The sequence below is a fragment of the Paroedura picta genome, chromosome 7 (assembly GCF_049243985.1).
Source record: "Paroedura picta isolate Pp20150507F chromosome 7, Ppicta_v3.0, whole genome shotgun sequence".
Classification (NCBI taxonomy): Eukaryota; Metazoa; Chordata; class Lepidosauria; order Squamata; family Gekkonidae; genus Paroedura; species Paroedura picta.
The window spans coordinates 92,757,001-92,777,639 of NC_135375.1; the positions used below are offsets into that span (position 1 = coordinate 92,757,001).

At 42.7% G+C, this 20,639-nt stretch overlaps 1 protein-coding gene across 3 annotated transcripts in view; it reads left to right on the plus strand.

Annotated features, from left to right (window-relative positions):
* The window catches only part of LPL (lipoprotein lipase), a 34,364-nt gene extending 15,460 nt beyond the window's left edge, over positions 1–18,904 (plus strand). For 2 of the 3 annotated variants that reach the window (XM_077345406.1, XM_077345404.1), the window contains exons 2-9: positions 1,621–1,796; positions 2,955–3,134; positions 4,080–4,191; positions 5,928–6,170; positions 8,586–8,828; positions 10,581–10,701; positions 11,011–11,193; positions 14,610–14,718. In XM_077345406.1, the coding sequence (XP_077201521.1) occupies positions 1,621–1,796; positions 2,955–3,134; positions 4,080–4,191; positions 5,928–6,170; positions 8,586–8,828; positions 10,581–10,701; positions 11,011–11,193; positions 14,610–14,718 (1,367 nt within the window). Of the gene's footprint in view, positions 1–1,620; positions 1,797–2,954; positions 3,135–4,079; positions 4,192–5,927; positions 6,171–8,585; positions 8,829–10,580; positions 10,702–11,010; positions 11,194–14,609; positions 14,719–16,128 lie in introns of those variants that run through there. The other variant, XM_077345405.1, reaches the window with a different exon arrangement.
* The last annotated feature ends 1,735 nt before the right edge of the window (positions 18,905–20,639 follow it).

The window sequence follows — 20,639 nt, forward strand, 5'->3', positions numbered from 1 at the left end:
CTGCTCCTGAGTGTCAGAGAGGAGCAGCCAATTTAATAAATTAATAAATATATTTATTAGTAAATAAATTTATTAATAAGTAAATATTAATAAACATTTAATAAATTAATAAATAATAAAAACCCTCAGACCTTGTGGTTTCAGGATTGTTTTTTTATTGTTATGCCATAATATAGCGATCCCCAACCTGTGGGCTGCGGACCACATGTGGTCCGTCGACTAACTGGAGGTGGGCTGCGAAGGATGCTTTCTCCCCCCCCCAGCCCTTTACTTCACCCCCCCTGGCCCTTTACAACACACTTTGGGTGTCATTGTCTCCCATCACTCCCAGATGGGACTATCTCGTTGCAGAGAAACAAGCTCTGGGTTCCCATTGATTTGTCATTGTCATGAGTTAAAATTTCCATGAAAATAAAATGTTCCTTATGCTCATTGTTGTGGCGTGTCTGTATCTTATTTTGAAGGGATGTTTAAACGTTACCATAGCGACCAGAGTCAGAGAGCGTTAGGGCAGTGGGCCTCAGTAATATTGTCAAGCGTTGAGTGGTCCCCGGTGATAAAAAGGTTGGGGACCACTGCCATAATATATAGGAGTGTTGTTGATGCTGATACTACTTTGATATTCCTATTACTTTACATATAAAGGTACAGCCTAACAGTCACAGGCACTAAGCTTGCTGATTTTGATGGGGTTAAATCAGTTTTGAGTGTGGAAGTGAGGTAGTAGACCAAGAGATGGTGACTAGCCCAAAGACCTCTCTGTACTTCAGGACTTAATAAGGATTTAGTCCCAGTCCCTCCATGTGGTACAGGACCAATCACAAAACGTCTAGTATAGAAACAAGTTTTTGAATTGGTACTTCCTATAGACCTAAGACAGGCTGCTCTGAAGCAACTCCTGCTCAAATGAGGTAGAAAAAAGCTGCAATTGACTCTTTGCTACAGGGAAGAAATGCTTTGGAGAACAAGCTAGTGAGCACCAAAAACACATGGCAAGTCAGCATGGCACCTTTGGCACCAAATTGGGGATCACCACTATAACTACTGTAACATATAATCATAGAATCATAGAGTTGGAAGGGGCCATACAGGCCATCTAGTCCAACCCCCTGCTCAACACAGGATCAGCCCTAAGCATCCTAAAGCATCCAAGAAAAGTGTGTATCCAACCTTTGCTTGAAGACTGCCAGTGAGGGGGAGCTCACCACCTCCTTAGGCAGCCTATTCCACTGCTGAACTACTCTGTCCGTGAAAAGTTTTTTCCTGATATCTAGCCTAACATATTTTGGGCATCAGTCCATTTAGTCGCATGTATAGATCTTTTGCTCTGGACTCTACTCAGATGCTGAGGGTGATACCACACCACCCTCCAGCTGCCAGTTCAGAGGCAAGATGGGTGTGTCAGTGAATCAGTAGTTATGCACATGGACACAGCAATCCAGGGGGATGGGAAGGCAGCCCCATACCCTTCTAACTAACCATCCCAAATAAGCAAGTTTTTTTTTTTTTTACATAAGCTATAATTCTGTGGCTATAATGCCAGTGAATATCATGCTAGTGCTGTTTCCTTTCTTTCAAGCCATTTTAATTTTCATGGTTACTGTTCTGTCTTCACTTCAGGAACTACTGCTGGAAAAGAGAGAGACTTCAGTGGCATTGAGAGCAAATTTTCTTTAAGGAAACCGGAACAGCCTTATGAAGACACTTGCTACTTAGTTCCTGGGCAAGACGATAGCATGACACAGTGCAGCTTCAACCATACAAGTAAAACCTTTGTGGTGATCCATGGATGGACGGTAAGAGGATAGGGCAGTTCTCTGGTTACTGTAGTAATAGCTCAGGCGCCAGGGATAGATGGTGGTTGTACTCCTGAAAATCCACTTGCAGTTAGAAAATTCCCCCAAGCTCTATGCAACCCTCATAGGGACAAATCTTAAAGGAGGCGGTTTTTATTTTTGCATGAATGTCAAAATGTTTTAATATAATTGTTTTATATCTTGCTTTCAACCACCCTGAGCCTGCCAGGAAAGGGAGGTATAGAAATAGCATATTTATTTATTTACATTGATTGTTTCCCGGCCCCTGGCAGCTGATGTTTCAGTCCAGGTTTCAGGTTCTTCCCTTCAGAGACAGAGGTAACAGAGCTGCAGGTGAACTCAAGAGTTGGCCTTCAAAAGTGGTCTTTCTCCAGATGCTCCTAGCCTCTGGCAGCTGGTGACATGACCTAGATTTTAAGCTCCTCTGGGGGAGGGGAATAGAGGCAGAATGACAAGTAGCCAGCTGAAGGTAAAAATGGAGGTCTGTCCAATGCCTATTAGTCATATAAGAACCAACTCTTCTTCTGGTCACCAGTAGTTGTCTTCTTCCTGAATATGTCTCCAGATGTCTATTAAAAGCTCTTTATGTTAGAAGCCAACCATACAGCTCTGGCAGGAAGTTCCCTACATTAACTGTTTCAATAACCATTGAAAAGTCTGTATTCTGTGAACTTGCAGGTTACCTGAATGATGTTATGCTATCCTGTTAGGCTTTTCAGACATTATAGCCATCTATGCAGGGAGCTCACCAACTGCAAATAATGGGAGCACACACTACCTAAAATTCTTCCAATGTGTGCAGTTGCCACGTTATGTGAACAGGAACAATACGTCTATTTAACCAGCACATATAGCCTTGATACATGTGAGTGAGAACCCTGAAAAATCCAGTGCTTAGTTTGTTCATACCGGTGCACACTGTCCATTGTTCACTCAACACAACAACTGCACATATCAAGAGGATCATGGGTAGGGATCTTAAGGGCCCTACTGTTTCCCAAGCATGCAGGCTGTTCAGCAACGCTTCCATTGGGGAAATTCTTTAAATTTGGCACTGATCTGTGTGTATATACCTTGTCTACTCATGTTCATCTTTGGCATGGACAGGATCATATGGGTTATTCTCCTTTCTTGCAGGTTACTGGCTTGTATGAGAGCTGGATTGCCAAGCTAGTGAAAGCACTGTTTAAGAGAGAGCCAGACTCTAATGTCATTGTGGTTGACTGGCTAGATCGAGCGAGCCAACATTATACCATATCAGCTAGTAACACAGAGCTGGTGGGGAAGGATCTGGCCAAATTTGTTAACTGGATAGAGGTAAGCATTTTAAAGATACAATGTGCAGTGCACAATTTAAGAAATTTACAGACATAGAATGCATAAAACTGTTTTTGAATATATATATTGGAGAATTGGCAAAACCACATGATTGGTTGAGGCCAGGGCAGTGAGGAAGATCACTGGAAGATTACACCCCCCCTCCCCAGGGCTGATGTTAGCACCTGGGCATTGCCAGCTAGGCCCCCTCTCTCTTCCCCGATAGTGGGTATTAGTCTTGGACGCGGGGTTTGTGCAATTTTGCCTGTTCGATGTGTATTTTATATTGTATCGGTATGTCCTTTTAATGGGGTTTTTAATAGGATTTTTAATGACCTTGTGACCCTCCACGAGCCATTGTATGGGAGTGGCGGGATATAAATCACATAAATAAATAAAAAATAGATAAATGATGCAGCTCTAGCTGACCTCTGCCACATTAGTTTCTGTGATATTATTTCCATATGTGTGTGTGTGTGTATGTATTAGCCTTTCTCAATCTTTTTACCACTGAGAAACCCCTCAAACATTCTTCAGGCTTTGAGAAACCTCATAAGTGGTGTGATTGTGCAGAATATGGTTGGGAAGAAGAGCTCTGTACACACCCACCTTGCCCACTCCTATCCCACCCCGCTCTAGGCCCATCATGGACCATTTTGGGAGAGGAGGGTAGGTTGACAAGATGATCATATCACCCAATAAAGATTTAACAATTTTTTAGAAATCGTTGAGAAACCCTTCTAGGACTGTCAAGAAACCCCAGGGTTTCAGAAAACCCTGAGAAAGCCTGAGAAAAACAGATCTATCTGTCTGTCCGTCTGTCTAAGTTCACTTGCTGTTCATTTTTGATCTAACACAAACGTTGTAAATCAAGGTTTAGCTATTTTATGGCATGCAAGACTGAAACTGCTTGAGGGAATTAAAATAGTAAATGCTCACTCACAGGAGCAGTTTGACTACTCCATGAACAATGTCCATTTGCTGGGATACAGCCTTGGCGCTCATATTGCTGGAATTGCTGGGAAACTGGCCAATAAGAAGATCAGCAGAATTACTGGTAAGCAAACCCTGATGCCATTGCGACAGGGAGATAGTTGTGATTTCATGTTGCATAGAGTTGTCAGCAGCCCCCTGTCCACTAGTGGGAGATGGGAGGGGAGTAGGGTTGCCTTCCAGGTTGGAGATTTGGGGATGGAGCCTGAGGAGAATGGGGATACAATGCCATAGAGTCCACCCTCCAAAATGTCCATCTTTCCAGCCTGGAGATGAGCTGGAATTTCAGTGGATCCTCAGGTCCCACCCAGAGGCTGCCATCTCTAATTGTTTCATCTCTTTCTGGACAAGAATTTAGTGTGGAATTAACTGTATTGGCAATTGCCTTATAATGGCACAGAGGATAAACTGTACCTCCTAGCCTGTGTTGTTATTCAGGATGCAAGTATTGTGTTTTGAAAATCTATACTTTTTGGTTTGAATAATCTTTTTTTTTCCAGTGCAGCTTGAGGACTGCAAGTAAAATTAGGCTCGGGTACACAGAAGCAAAAAAAAAAAAAAGATGCAAAAAGAAATTTGGATGGCAATTCTGAACTTTTATTTCAGATGGATAATTGTTATTTAGGAACTTAATGATGTCTTAGGAATCAGGGGCCTTCAGAAAACGATTATGTAGTGCTTATACAAATGCTAGAAATTGAATTTTTTATAACTCTAAGAGCCATTTGACATTTGAGAAAAAAAGATTTTAAAGCCTTTAGGAACCATTTTGATTACCTGTGTGTGGGCTGCTTTTTGTTCTAGTGATTATGCATTTTCCCATTATTTCTTGTTTTTGTAACATCTTTGGGTTTGTATGAGAAACTTTGATTTTAATGCTTTAAGCCATTTGTTTTTCATTGGTCTAAATACAATCTCTTTAGTCTACTGCTTCAGTGAATTTTTCATGCAAATATAGCTTTGAGAAGCCTGCCGCACTAATTCCCCATTGAACTTGCTGGCCAGTTTTTGTAAGCAAAGTACTGTAATGTTCTTTGGATTTCCATGTGAGCTAAGAATGTGGTAAACACCAGCGTTCCGATTTACTCACTATTCTCCATTAAGAGATACATTCAGAGAAAATCAACAACCCATAAATATAAATGGGAAAGTTTGCCACTGACTTTAATGGTGTATAGACTGTACTTTTAATAATCAGTTGTGATTACTGGCAGCTCACTTATTGTCAGTAGCTAGTCAATAGGAAGGAACAGGATGGATGATTTCACCTATTTTAAAACAGCTGCATTGGCAGCCATTTTGTTTCTGAATTCAGTTCATGGTTAAATCCCTTCATAGCTTACACATCTGAAGAGCCATTCTTCCCCAGATGTCCACTGTGATCCTCAGGTAGTGTCCTCATCAGGTGGTTCTCCATCTTAAGATAACCTGGGTGGTATCTATCAGAGCCTGTGCTCCTCCTATCCCACCTATCTCCTATCTCCTCCTATCTCCTATCTCAGTAGGAGCTCCTGAATGAAATGGTTCCCTGAGGAAGAAACCATCATGAGACACTTTAAGGAGGCCTTGAGGAGCCAATTCATTCATTAAAACAGTTAATGGAGTGTAGGCCACCACCATTTTGGGGAGGGGGTGGGTGGTACTTAGTATGTTTTTAAATTTAGAATTTTAAACTGCCTTGAGCCTCAAAGGAAAAGTGTGGTATACATATTTGAATGAACAAATGATTGACGGTATATAGAGTCAGCTCATAGGCACTGGTAACCTAGTTTTATTTTCTGCCCCTATCTTCCCATAAAGGTTTAGATCCTGCAGGACCGAACTTTGAATATGCCAATGAAACCAGACGCCTTTCCCCAGATGATGCAGCCTTTGTAGACGTCCTGCACACTTACACCAGGGGGTCCCCCGACCTCAGCATTGGGATACAGAAGCCTGTAGGGCATATTGACATCTACCCTAATGGAGGTAGCTTCCAACCAGGCTGTAAGGTATCGGACACGCTGTTGTGGCTTGCAGAAAAGGGATTTAAAGGGTTTCAAGGTAATTTTTCATATCCAAATAGCATAAATATAATTTAAATCCATTTGCCGCTTCTGTTTTTTAAATTACATGTCATCTACCAAAAATTATTTCTGCATTTTAGATTAGATGCTTTCCAAAGGCAAAACGAGTTTTTCTTTTCTGCCATGAATCCACTATGTATAAAGATTTCTGTTCAAAAGGATTCCAAGCTGACCTGAACATCTTTGGTTTCCCAGCTAATTTATGGCCCCTTGGAACGAATTATGTTTGCTGATTCATTTTCATGACCTCCACTTGCCCTCTTATAGTTGCCCTCTGTGAGATGATGTAGCCTCTAATATCTTCAGACTAAGGTGTATTGAACAATATTTCTAGAGGTGCTATGCATTAGCACCTGTTTTTTATTAATTCTGTTTGTAACCCGCCACGAGCCAGCTCTGCTGAGAATGGCGGGCAATAAATCCAAATAACAACAACAACAACAATAATAGACTCATACATGTTTAGCATCTAAGCTGCATTCAGGGGTTTGCTGTATTTTGCAACTGAATGGCAATTGGCAATGATGCAGGATCTGCATCACCTTTTTTCTTTTATGCATCATCAACCAAATAAATAATATTTTGTCTGTGAATGTTTAATGGGTTATAGGCCCAGGGGCAGAATATAGTGTGTTTGTGTATGTTAAGTGCCATCAAATTTCTCACAACTTACAGCAACTGCATCACCTCCAAAGTCAGCATCATATATAAATTGATAATTTGCTTTAATTTTTGTGTCACATGCAGTTCATACATATTTAATTGTAATAGGTACCCACATGTGTCCTTAAATTTGCAGCTGAGTTAAGAGAAGGGTTGCTAGTTCCAGGTTGAGAAATTTCTGGAGATTTAGGACTGGAACTGGGTGGTGGTTTTGGCTGCAAAGGGAGAACTTTAGCAGGGTACAATGCCATAGAATCTACCCTCCAAAACAGCCATTTTCTCCAGGGGACATCTGTAATCTCGCGATCCCTGTAGTCTGTAGTTCTGGGAATCACCGGGAGGTTGTAAACCCTATCTGACATCCAGTTTCTCCCAGGATCAAAAGAAGTCTCTGTTTCTGGGCTTTAAAATGTTTGCTTATTTGTTTTTGATGCTTTCAGTTTGTTTGTTTATTTATTTATTTATATTTATATGCCACCCTCTCCTGAGGATCAGGGCGGTTCACATAAAACATAGAAACGATACATAGAACTTTAGTTTTCATAATGATTTTCTTACAACATAGATAATATGAACATTAAACTGTAAGATAGGTGCAAACTATAACAATACAAACAGGTCCAGAACAGAACATATGGGTGGATTTTTAGGAGGGTGGGTGTTGTCCTCTATGATGTTATGTAGCCATACCTAACTGATGACATACTGTTAAGATAACATCTCATTCACTGGACAGTCAGGTTGGATCACCCATATGACTCTGAAGAAGTGATGGGTCAATTGGGAGATTATGGGCGAAGTCCTAGCAGCCCAAGGGGAAACTGGAATGGATCCAGTTTCTGTGCTTAGCAAAGCTGAAAGAATTCCTCTGGCCTCAGGGAGCCTCCAACTGAAGTGGCTCCTCTACAAGATTGTGAAGGCCAGAGGAAGGCTTTAGAGCAGTGGTCCCCAACCTGCGGGCTGCAGCCCGGTGCCGGGCCGCAAAGGCCATGGCGCCGGGCCGCGGCTCCCTCTCCCCACCCCCCCGCAGTAAAAAACTTCCCAGGCCGCAAGCTTGCGGCCCGGGAAGCTTCTTACAGCGGGAGGGCGGGGAGAGGGAATCAGGGCCGCGCCGCGCACTGTGCATGCCGCACATGCGCGATTTCGGCTGCGCGTGCGCGGTGCGCGGGCGGGGTGGTTGCCCTGCCGGTCCCCAGCCTCAGAAAGGTTGGGGACCACTGCTTTAGAGTTTTCTGAGGGGGGGGTTGGCTCCATCACGGTAGTGCTGAATAAGACTACAGTCTCCCAGGTCCATTCCACACACATGGGTTAATGCAGGGGTAGTCAACCTGTGGTCCTCCAGATGTCCATGGACTACAATTCCCATGAGCCCCTGCCAGCGTTTGCTGGCAGGGGCTCATAGGAATTGTAGTCCATGGACATCTGGAGGACCACAGGTTGACTACCCCTGGGTTAATGCACTTCCAATGCACTTTAGAAGTAGATTTTCCTCTTCTGCATAGGAAAGTCCAGCTGCAAAAGCACACTGAATGTGCATTCTACATGTGCGGAATGAGCCCCAGTCAAGGTGGTTTTCAAGCATCAGTTCTGACCCATTAAGATGCTTAGTTTTGGCACAAAAACATGACTTGCTAAAAAAAATTAAAGACCCTTCCTTAAATATACTGCCAGTATTGAACTGCAAACATACATTGTGAGATGTAAACCTGTGTTTTCCTCTTCTTCAAAGAGGCCGATCAGCTGGTGAAATGCTCTCATGAACGCTCCATCCACCTCTTCATCGATTCTCTTATGCACGAAGAGAAGCCAATCATGGCGTACCGCTGCAAGTCCAAGGAAGCGTTCGAAAAGGGGCTCTGCCTGAGCTGCAGAAAGAACCGCTGCAACAACCTGGGCTACAAAGTCAACAAAGTGAGAACCAGGAGGACAACCAAAATGTATCTGAAGACGCGAGAGAGGGCACCTTATAAAGGTAAGATGGTTGGATAGCAAAAATGGTGGCTGGAGATGTATTCAAAATATCAGCAAAACTCTTCTCATTTTTATAAGATGGAGAGCACAGTAGGCTTTGAGCACAATCCAACAGGAAACTCTCTTGCACATGCACCTAGTGCAGCCTTTCTCAACTCTTTTTACACTTGAGAAGCCCCTGAAACATTCTTCAGGCTTCAAGAAACCCCAGAAGTGGTGCTATTGTGCAGAATAGCTGCAGAGCTATGGGTGGGAAGCCGAGCTGTGGACATACCCACCCGGGGCCCCTCCCATTCTCACCCCCTCCAGGCCCATCATTGGCCATTTTGGGAATCGGGGGGTGATGGGTCAAAATGACCACACATGGTCCTATCGCAATAAATGTTTAACAAATTTTAAAAAATATTTAAAGTTAACTCCCACCCATTCAGGAAATCCTTCCAGGGCCGTCAAGAAACCCCAGGGTTTCACGAAACCCTAGACTAGTGAAATGAATAGGCATTTTCAGGAAAGTGTGGAAGGATGCTTGCATGGATCTCATTCATAGGGGAAAAGCTTGTTCAGGAGACCTTTGGGCTGAATTGTGCCATTCCCACTCCATCCCTAAGAAAGCTTTCAATTGCAAATCTGGTTGCCAACATCCAGGTGTGGCTGGGAGTTTTCCTGCAATTCCAGCTAATCTCCAGGCTACAGAGGCCAGTTCCCTTGGAGAAAATGGCAGCTTTGGAGGGCAGACTTCATGGCATCACATCCCTGCCGAGCTCCCTCTCGAGGCTCCTTCCTCCCCCCAAAAATCTCCAGGAATTTCCCAAGCAGGAATTGGCAACTTGGGTTTTAAAAGCCAGGTGTAGTTAGAAAGACAGTTTAGGTAACAAAATCATAACAGAGAGAAATGCTTACTTAAAAAAAAATTCTTAATGCTTGTGGAAGAAGAAATCTAATAATGTGCTTTCGCATTATGATCGGCGTGCCACTCTGAGACTTGGATGAGGGTGTGCAACAAGCACCAGGAAAGACTTGATTAAAAAAGAGAGGTGTCTGCAGAGCAGGCCAGCATATTTCAGGTGCTAATACTGAGGACCTGAGCTGGGCATGCTGCAAACTGAACTGCAATTTTGTTTATTGCACATGTAGAAATCTATGCTGGAAAAATTCTTTCTGGAAACACAGTTTACAGAACTTTGCCTCCCATAAGCAGCAGTGTGAAAATATTTGGGCTGATCCTGCGTTGAGCAGGGGGTTGGACTAGATGGCCTGTATGGCCCCTTCCAACTCTGTGATTCTTTGATGGCACTGAATTGAGTAAACAGGTTACTGGAGATGGCAGATTTAGTCCTGTGTTTGTAGTAAGTTGTGAGGAGAAATTTAAAAAAGGGACCTTAGGTCATTGGACTAGGAGACTTAGATTTAAACTCCACGTTGCCCTGGAAGTTTGCTGGAGGACCATACGCCAGTTACTCTCTCTAGCCTAGCCTACTTCACAGGATTGTTGTTATGAAGATAAAATGGAAGAGGTGAGGGTTTGTTGTCTTTGGTTGAACTGTATAATGAATTTGTTTCTATAGAAATAGTAATTCAAAACTGGTGGATGACTTCCACGCAAATGTATTACACTGCCTGAATAAGGCTAGTAAATGGATGCCAAACTTTTAAAAGAGGCTAGATTTTCAGTATTTTTGTGAGCACTGGCAATCATTCTGACCATCTTTCTCTCTTTGTGTGTTTGCGCCTCTTCATCCTTTTCTGTGCGTAGTCTTTCACTACCAAGTGAAGATTCATTTTTTTGCTACGGAAAACATGACTAGGACAAACCAGCCCTTCCTTATCTCTCTGCATGGCACTGAGGGGGACAGCAAGGATATTTCAGTCACACTGTGAGTATCTGCATGAGCAATTTATTTTTAATTATTTGGCAGAAACAATTAATTATTTAAATCCTCAACTATACCTCTGTAACAGTATAATCTGGCCATAGGCTCATACACAGTACTGGGGATCTGAGTCATAAGAAACAAGGTTTATGTTATGTCTGAACCAAGGATATACTAATGTGAGCTAGCCTTGGTTTTTTCGTAGCGGTTTACAAAGAAGAAATAGCCAGGAATATGCTAAAGGAGATAATGAAACTTTCTGTAATTTCAAAGAAGCAGAGTCCAAAGCAAAAGTTTTATTTGTTTTCACAGGCCTGAGGTCTCCACAAACAAAACCTTTTCCTTTCTGATATACACCGAAGTGGATATTGGAGACCTACTCATTGTTGGGCTGCAGTGGATAAAAGACTCAATTTTTAACCTGAAGGATTGGTGGAACACACCAGAGGTTGCCATCCAGAGGGTCAGAGTCAAATCTGGAGAAACTCAGAAAAAGTAAGAAATCTTGCTGTTGCTGTAGGGGATTTTAAAAAGAGAAAGAGAGACAGACAGACAGACATGGGATTACGTCTCATGACTCTCCAGAGCTTGTATTCCTTTATTATGTTACTTTGTAGTAATGTTGATTTTACTTAGGAGTAGGGGTCATTGAGCCAAGGGCCTCCTGCTCTTTCTGGCACCACCAAATGAAGTCAAGTACAAAATTGCAATCTCTTTTTAAAGGATCTTGAGTAGCTGAGCTGGGAAAGGCCTCTGTCTAAGGCCTTGAAGAGGCATAGCTTGTCAGAGTAGAGAGTCCTTCTGTAGATGGGCTCGCTGCCCTGAACCTCTGTTTATTTAATTTAAAATATTTTGTGTAGACTTAAGTATAAAGTATAAGGCAGCTCCATTTGCTCCTGGCAGGTTCTTAGAAAAAGCCGGGCTATTTTACAGTACCAAGAAGGAGCAGATGAGAGCTCACAAGTTCCTTTCTACACAAGGGATCTTTTAATGGCTTGCCTTGACGCAAAGAAATTTCCTGTCACTGCAGCTGCATGACAAGGGGGACGTTTGTAGATGATTTTCTTTTCCAGTCAAGGATGCTCTCTCACAAAAGGAGTTGACATCCCTCGTTGTTGTCAACAAAGCCAGTTTACACAGTTAGTAGAGAGTGATGGAGTTATGGAGTTGAACCACTTGAGACCTGGGGCAGGGGGACAGAAAGTCATCTTTGGAAGTTTTTTGCCATGAACTCCCCACACATGGAAAGAAAGCATAGCTGTCACAGCTCTGCGGGGCCTATAAAATATATCCCTTTCGCCAAACTTTTGGTTGGGGTCAAAAAACTGAAAAAATCCCCCTCTGTCAGAAAGGCCCCTTCAGAAATACCTGAAGAAGAAGTCACTGGGGAGATGTAGCCAACTTATGATTGGACTACTGCTCTCTGACATGATTTGAAATGATCTTAATTTCTTATTTATTGATAAAGTTTTAACCAGAATGTCTATCTCTGTATATTATACTAATGTACACCACCCTGAGCAAAATTGGGAGGGCAGTATATGAATCTAATAGATAATAATAATGATGATGATAATAATAATAGGTGCTAATTGTGTATGTGCCAAGGGGTCTTCGCTCCGATAGGGAGGCCTTGAACTGTGCACTCTCCCCTCCCCTCCCCTCCCTCTGCAGCCTGCATTAGTGCATTCAAGAAAATCCTTACTGTTTGATTCTAGCAGTTGAGTAAATGGAAGAGTCTGCAGAGGGCATTTTGGAGAATGCTGGGCTGACTCAAAATGCTCTGCATTGCCCCTACATTGCCCCTGCATTACATTGAGAGCCAGTTTGGTGTAGTGGTTAGGAGCATGGACTTCTAATCTGGCATGCTGGGTTCGATTCTGCGCTCCCCCACATGCAGCCAGCTGGATGACCTCGGGCTCGCCACAGCGCTGATAAAACTGTTCTGACCTAGCAGTGATATCAGGGCTCTCTCAGCCTCACCCACCTCACAGGGTGTCTGTTGTGTGGAGAGGAAAGGGAAGGCAACTGTAAGCCGCTTTGAGCCTCCTTCGGGTAGGGAAAAGCAGCATATAAGAACCAACTTCTTCTTCTTCTTCTTAAACTGGAGACAGTAATCTGGGTTGTCAACTCGGCACAACATCCATACTTTAGAACAGTGGTAATCAAACTGCGGCCCTCCAGATGTCCATGGACTACAATTCCCATGAGCCCCTGCCAGCGAACGCTGGCAGGGGCTCATGGGAATTGTAGTCCATGGACATCTGGAGGGCTGCAGTTTGACTTCCCCTGCTTTAGAAAGTGCTGCCCACACCCAGCTTTGTAACAAAACGCTGTCCACTGTTTTTTAGTTTGCTGCTGAACTACTCCCTGGTCTTCAGCTTTGTTGGAGCCGTTCTGCCGTAGGACTCCCTTTCTGAGCTTGGAAGGCAGGAGGCAGCTGGGAGTGGAGGCAGTTTCTCAAGGCTGTGGGTAGATTGGTACCCATGCTCTCTTGATGGAGGTGCCTGCAGGGGGAATGTGAGCCCTGCAGCCTCGGTCTCATGCCCCCAGCACTTGTGAGGGAGAATGACCCCAGACTGGGCTTTGAGTTTTGCAAGTCTTGTTAGGAAAGTTTCAGCGACTGCGACGAGTAGGCGGTGAGGTGGGAGATAAGCAGCTTGTTCTTCTTTTATTTTCCTCTCCCACATAACGCAGCATTGACCTGTAACCTTACAAAGCTCCATTGCGGGGACTCTAAAAGCCACAGCTCTAAGCTTTGCAGGTAAGGTTGCCAACTCTGGGTTGGAAAACTCCTGGAGATTTGGAAGTGGGGCCTGGAGAGGGGAGAGACTTCAGCAGGATATAATGCCACACAGACCACCTTTCAAAGCTGAAATTTCCTCCTGGGGAACTGACCATTGCAGTCTGGAGATCAGTTGTAATTCCAGGAGATCTCCAGGCCCTACCTGGAGATTGGCAACCCTACTTGTAGAGCTGTGAGGCCTCTGTTTTGAATGAGGGTTGCAGGAGTTAAGTATCTTGCTGCCACCCACCTGCCTCCAACAATGCTTAGGGGACATTTTCCCTTCAAGGATTAGCCTTTGGGCTGACTGATAGCAAGGACCAAACGGCTTCTTTCCCATTTAGCCTGTGAAAGGTCATACTGGCTGCAGGCTTTATTGAGCTTGTATTTTACGTTCCAAAACCTTTTGGGGATGCAAAGGAGGAAAGTCACATTTTGCTGCAAGCCTTGGAATTTCCCATGTGTGCAAAACTTTTGTCTTGTCTGCAAGTGGCCCAGCTGCTTTCTCTAATCACTGACACAGTCTCAAACCTCTTCCTTATTGCACAGAATGGTTTACTATAATTTTCGGGAAAAAGACGATAACCCCGGATAACTTTTGATGTCATGAAATAATTGAGGCTGTATTGAAATGGCCCCGTGTATAATTTGATTCAATTTCAGCACTTTAATTCCTCTCCATTTTTAATAGATCTTTATTGCATTTTACATCGCCCAAGCCTTGAATCATTTTCTTTGCTAGTTTGATAGAGAGATTTTGCCAGGGGGTGTCAGAGAAAATGAAACACTGCAATAGGGCAGGCAAAGGAATACATTTTACAGGACATTGTCCTATGGGAGCACGTTTCAGAATTATTAGAATTCTTCCAGAATGAATGAGCAGCACAAAGTTAGCACTATAGAAATTTTTTTGTTTTAGTGTCCTGAATGTGCTTACTAAGCACACAATCTGCTTTGTAAATAAACTTTGTAAATAAACTTTACATATACGCTTATCTGTCACAGCCTTAGTACAAAGAATCATTCTTAAGATGTCATGTTTCAAGAGACTAATGAGGGAAAAAGCACTATGGTTATTTCTGTTGTGTTTTTGTTGCTCACCAGTAAGTCTTTGTCTATTGTGTAGGTTGGTGTTCTGCTCCCGAGATGGAATTTCCTATCTCAAGAAGGGGGAAAAAGCTGCAGAATTTGTGAGATGCCTTGGGAAAAATGCTATCAAAGAAAATGTATGGTAAGAGTTTTGTAGGTCCTGCTTACAATGGAACTGAGAAATGACTTTGCAAGGCTCTAGTCCCTGGTTCTGGTTGCTAGACAGGGTCTGGGAGTTCCCTAATTCCCGGTTGTGCAGAGGCCTGCTTGGATTGGGACCATGGTGTACAGGGAGGGAGGAGGGAGGGCTCGCGTTTCCCTCATGTCATTATCCTGGCTTAAGCCTTCTGTCCCTGTGTACTGTGGTCCCAATCTGAATTGGAGCTTCTGAATGCCTAGAAATTATGGAAATCCCAGACTACATCTGTTGACCTGAAGTGGGAACAAGTCTTGCTCTAGCAGACCATGTAGGTACACCCTTGGTTTAATCCTGCAGTTACCAGAGAGCGATTAAGAGCCAAGCTCCATGATCCGTAGGATCTCTTGATGCACCTTCCAAAGAAAGGCTTAGCAGGCATTCCCTTGTTATATTTATCAATATGGATGATAGGTAACTTCTAGCAGGAAGTGGCATATCAAAGACACCCGCTGGTGGGACAGGGGGTTAGGAGAACAGAGTGACCAATGTTACTAGTAGCATGGGTAATCTGAGGCAGGTATGGTCTGCAGGAACTGGCCTATAATTTTTACAGTGGACACGAGAATGTAGGGAGAGTGATTTCTTAGTAACAGCATCCCACCTTGGGATTACATCTGCACCCTACCAGCTAGTTGGGAACCACAGCTCTAGACCAGGTTTGAAAACTTTTTAATCTGAATTTCGAGTCCAAAAGAAGCCTTGGTCGCAGGAGACATCTAGCTCTCTCTCTGTCTCTCTCTCTGTGTGTATGTGCGCATGTGTGTTCAGGACATAACCAGCAGGCACGAGGAGGCTTAAATACCCCTTCCATCCGATTGTCCCCTGCAGATGCTCTCCCTCTGCATTTACATTAACTAACAAACACACGTTTGCCAGTGTAACCTCTTGTTTTTCCACACCCTTTGACTGGTCTGCATTCTGCCTGCATAACTGTTAAGGTTGTGCGATAGAATCAAAGCACACAATTCAGTTGGGAATTTATTATCTCCAGGATGCATTGCTTCTCTTGCAGATACTGCAGACAGAATGCTCAATAAATCAAGGGAAGATGTTCTTTATGGCAGCGTTTGGAGTGGGGTGGTGGGTGGCGGTTATATTTTATCATTTGTGCTCTGACAGGAGAGCACTAGGGACAGATCTGGAGTACAGAATTGTACCCCTCTAACTGTAATATTTCCCCAAAGACTGCTGGGATCTGTAGCTTGTCAAAGACCTTTAAAACTATCTATTAGGAATATGAAGCCCTTTGTAAGAACATCAGTTTCTTATAGACAGGCTGGTCACATCATTCTAATATCTCACACCAAACGCTGTTAGCTACTGGGATTCTAAATGTGTGTGTTTATTTTCTTCCTAGAGGGCAGTCAAATCATGAAAGAAAAATCCACGCTTGAGTTCTCTGAAGAATAACAAGTGAATGAAGATCAGTTTTTGGAGGGGAGGAGAATCCTCCCACCACCATGGCCTTAAACACAGAATGTATTGAAACATTTATCAGCAATCTGTGATAGTCTAAGTTCTTCTAGGAGACTTTCATCCTTCAACTCAAAGCTCATGTGGCTAGTGACCCCACAAGAACATACATGGCAATACACATCCCGTCTGGATATATGATTGAAAATACTGTAGCACAGCTGGACAATATCCATGTTCAGAAGTACAGCTGATGCGCTCCTGATCCAGCAGTTGAAATTCATGCTGAAGTTGGCCGCCCACACGTGGATTTTCTTCCCTGGAGCTGGTGGGTTTTAGGGTCATTGCAGCACACAGCACAGCTCGTTGGCCAAGATTATGAACTGAACAAGAAGTTTCTCCCAAATGAAAACAGATGTGGTACTAATTTGACTTCTAATACTGCGTTGTAACAAATGTTTCTTGATCTTGAGGAAAAATTCATAGAATTTGTTTAAAAGTTACCTATTGGTGTGTTTAATCTGGCTAGAGTTCTAAAACATTCTACCATTCTGTTATCGAAGAACATCCCGTTCCACTGATTTGCGTTTTTTCATCCTTTGATGTCTGAAGTTCAACGACTTTTGTTAAATTGATTAAAGGAATGGAGAAATCTAACTATGTCATAATCGTGCTTCCAGTAGCGTGAGGCACTTGCCAGAAATCTAGATAGGAGCAAACAAACGGAGAGAGAATGTTTGTAGACTCTGACAGCTTCCAGGTTAAATTCAGTCAATACCTCCCGTCACTTATAAATCTGTACTCTTTATATGGTAACAATTATTTTCTCATATTTCATTTGTCTAAAAACATGCAATTACTGCAATGTTTAATCAGGTATAAAGGACTAAGGAACAACAATCTGTAAAGACTAGAGCATGCCTCCTCAGGTTTTTGTGAAGCCCTGGGGTTTCTTGACTGCCCTGGAAGGGTTTCCCAAATGGGTGGGATTAGTTAATTTTTCATATATTTTTAAAATTTGTTAAATATTTATTGGGTGATATGACCATATAAGGTCCTGTTGACCTGCCCCCCTCCCAAAATGGCCAGTGATGGGCCTGGATGGATGGTACACAGCTATGCTTCCCAACCATATTCTGGATGATTGTGCCATTTCTCGGGTTTCTCAAAGAAGAATGTTTCAGAGGTTTCTCAACAGTAAAAAAGTTGAGGAAGACTGGGCTAGAAGAACATTAATTCTGTTACCTGTTGAGAATAGTGGGAACCGATAAAAAACTACCACACAGCCTCTGATAAATAATCATGCTTATCTTCACTATTACTACCATATCTCCAGCTTCCAACGGACAGAGGCACCTCTTTGATGCTGAAATTCCTAATATTGAGAATAATTAATATGTACTGGTTACAAGAGCCTCTTGTGGCGCAGGGTAGTAAGGCAGCCAACATGTCTGAAGCTCTGACCATGAGGCTGGGTGTTCAATCCCAGCAGCCGGCTCAAGGTTGACTCAGCCTTCCATCCTTCCAAGGTTGGTAAAATGAGTACCCAGCTTGCTGGGAGGTAAAATGGTACTGACTGGAGAAGGGAATGGCAAACCACCCTGTATTGAGTCTGCCAAGCAAACGCTAGAGGGCGTCACCCCAAGGATCAGACGTGACTCGGTGCTTGCACAGGGGATACCTTCACCTTTACCTTTACTGGTCAGCAAAGAGGAAAATGAACATAAAATCACTTTGTCTGTAGTAATGCAAGCAATAATAAAACACTTTATATGTACATTTATTCAGAATATATGCACCTGCAGACAGAATGAATTAGAAAGCTCTGAACACAAGCAAGAGATATTACCCACTGTTCTTGCTAGAAGAACTCAGTAGAATTTTGAAAAAAATTCCCTAGTCTTCAGTAAAAACAAACTTAAGAGTTGCAGAGTCACAATACAAGTTACGTAAGAAAACAAGTACTGGAAAGGTATACTTGTGCTAAAGTACTTGGATTATAAAACAAGCACGCCAATATTAATTTCACTTATATTAGCCAGTTCATTTTGAATTCTGTCAACATTTATGGCTTTAGCAAATAATAATCGCAAATAAATTGTGTATACCTGCAAAAATGCAAACCAATACAGTTAGTGAACCACAAGGGAAAGAATTTCCTTCCAGTGAAAGAAATGGACAGTGATTAAGAAGGCTTAACAAATATCTCCCAACTGTGTTCAAGGTGAGATAAGTTTAACGTTTGATTATCATGCACTGAAAGAATGGACTATAGTTTATTTTTGTAAAAACTCTGACTTGCTACCATTGATCTGAGGTTTCCTTTTTGAAATAAGATATGTTATGAAGAAGTGTACATTTTAATTGCAGAGTCAAATATAAACAGCACTTGGTCACCAAATGGTGATGGATTATAAAAAAAAATATATGTGGGAACATGTAACTGTTTTTAAATATTACTATTTATTACTTGTAAAATACATTGATGTATATGTGTAAAGATTAGTTTGTATATATTGCTGAAGTTCTCAGTTATATACATTTATACTGACATGTGGCATAATGTTTGTAAATAGCTTTAAAGTAAAAGATTACCAATGATTTACATATTATATCAAATCTACCGCAATAGTATACTTTTTCTTCCCCATGAACTTCCCCATTTTATACTATATTGCAACCTGCCAGTTTAATAAAACCGACAAGATAATGTAGAATAAGATCACTGTAACTGTTTTTATTTGTACTAGGAAGACAAATGGTGCTGGATAAAAATGCATGGTCTGTTGTTTAGAGTTGAACTTCTTATTGTCATGCAAGCAACATAATATCACCATAACTATACATGGTTAAATCATGTGATTTGGGTTGCTAGCCCATCCACATGAATGAAATTCCATTGAAAATAGCTCCAGATTATCTGTCCTACATTAACAATACCTTTAATATCAGTCACTGGTGCATTGTCTAATAGGGAAGGGCTATGGATCACTGGTTGAGCATCTTGGCATGCAGAAGGTTCTATGTTCCATCCCTGGGATCTCCGGTTAAAAGCACCATGCAATAGGTAGTGTAAGCAGAGGTAGTCAACCTGTGGTCCTCCAGATGTCCATGGACCACAATTCCCATTAGCCCCTGCCACCGTTTGCTGGCAGGGGCTCATGTGAATTGTAGTCCATGAACATCTGGAGGACCACAGGTTGACTACCCTTGGTGTAAAGAACTTGAGAACCTGGAGAGCAGGCTGCCAGCCTGAGAAGATGTTACTGATCTCGGTGGCCTTAGTATAAGGCAGCTGATGTGTTCCTTATCACAGGATTCCAGTTCATGAGGCTTCAGTGACTTATCAAGAAGGTTCTCAGAAGGCTGGAAATAAATTCAAAAACCAATTGTTCCATATGGGAACCCTTAAGAGCCAGTTTGGTGTAGTGGTTAGGAGTGCGGACTTCTAATCTGGCATGCCAGGTTCGATTCTGCACTCCCCCACATGCAACCAGCTGGGTGACCTTGGGCTCGCCACGGCACAGATAAAACTGTTCTGACCGAGCAGTGATATCAGGTCTCTCCCAGCCTCCCCCACCCCACAGGGTGTCTGTTGTGGGGAGAGGAATGGGAAGGCGACTGTAAGCCGCTTTGAGCCTCCTTTGGGTAGGGAAAAGCGGCATATAAGACCTAACTCTTCTTCTTAAAAGATGGGGTTGCAGAAACCCTTGCTATTTCGGCCATTTAGAATAAAGGTGAGTTATAGTCAACCAGTGGGTCTTCAGAAGATGCAGAATAGTATAATATAGCTTGATCTCAGAATTTAATCAGGGCTGGTACTGGGATAGGAGACCACCAAGGAGGACTTTGGAGAGGAAAGCAATGACAAGCCACATACACTTGCCTTGGAAACCGTATGGGGTCACCATAAGTTAGCCACAACTTGGCATTTTACACACATAGTGGCTGTCTCTTTGAGGGTGATTCTTAGCTTCATTTTGTGGGCATTTATCCCAGGACAGAAAAATCCTGTCATCTTTAAGTAGCAACCCATGAAAATACCTGCTACCAAAGACGTGTAGGTATTCTGCAAGCAGGGGATATACAAGGATGTGTGGGAGATATTTTCCTACACTCCCCCTGCCTTTTAACTGACTGGTACCAGGTGTTAAATACTGACAAAACCATTGTGGTTGCCTAGAAATGGGCACAGAAGACAACTCTTTCTTAAAGCTACAGGTACTCCTTTTATAATTTTGGAGTTTTCAGCATACCACCCCAAAATATATTTTTAAATTCCAGCTTTTTTTTTCAAATCTGGAGCGTTTTCCAGTTCCGTAGAAAGATCTGTCTTTTCTGTTCATATCGCCAGTCTCCAGATTTAAGTATCCCCAGTTTTAGTCAGGTTGAGAATTAGAATATACAAGTAAGGGCCTGTGATACTCTGGGAGGGATCTCTTTTCTTTTTAACTT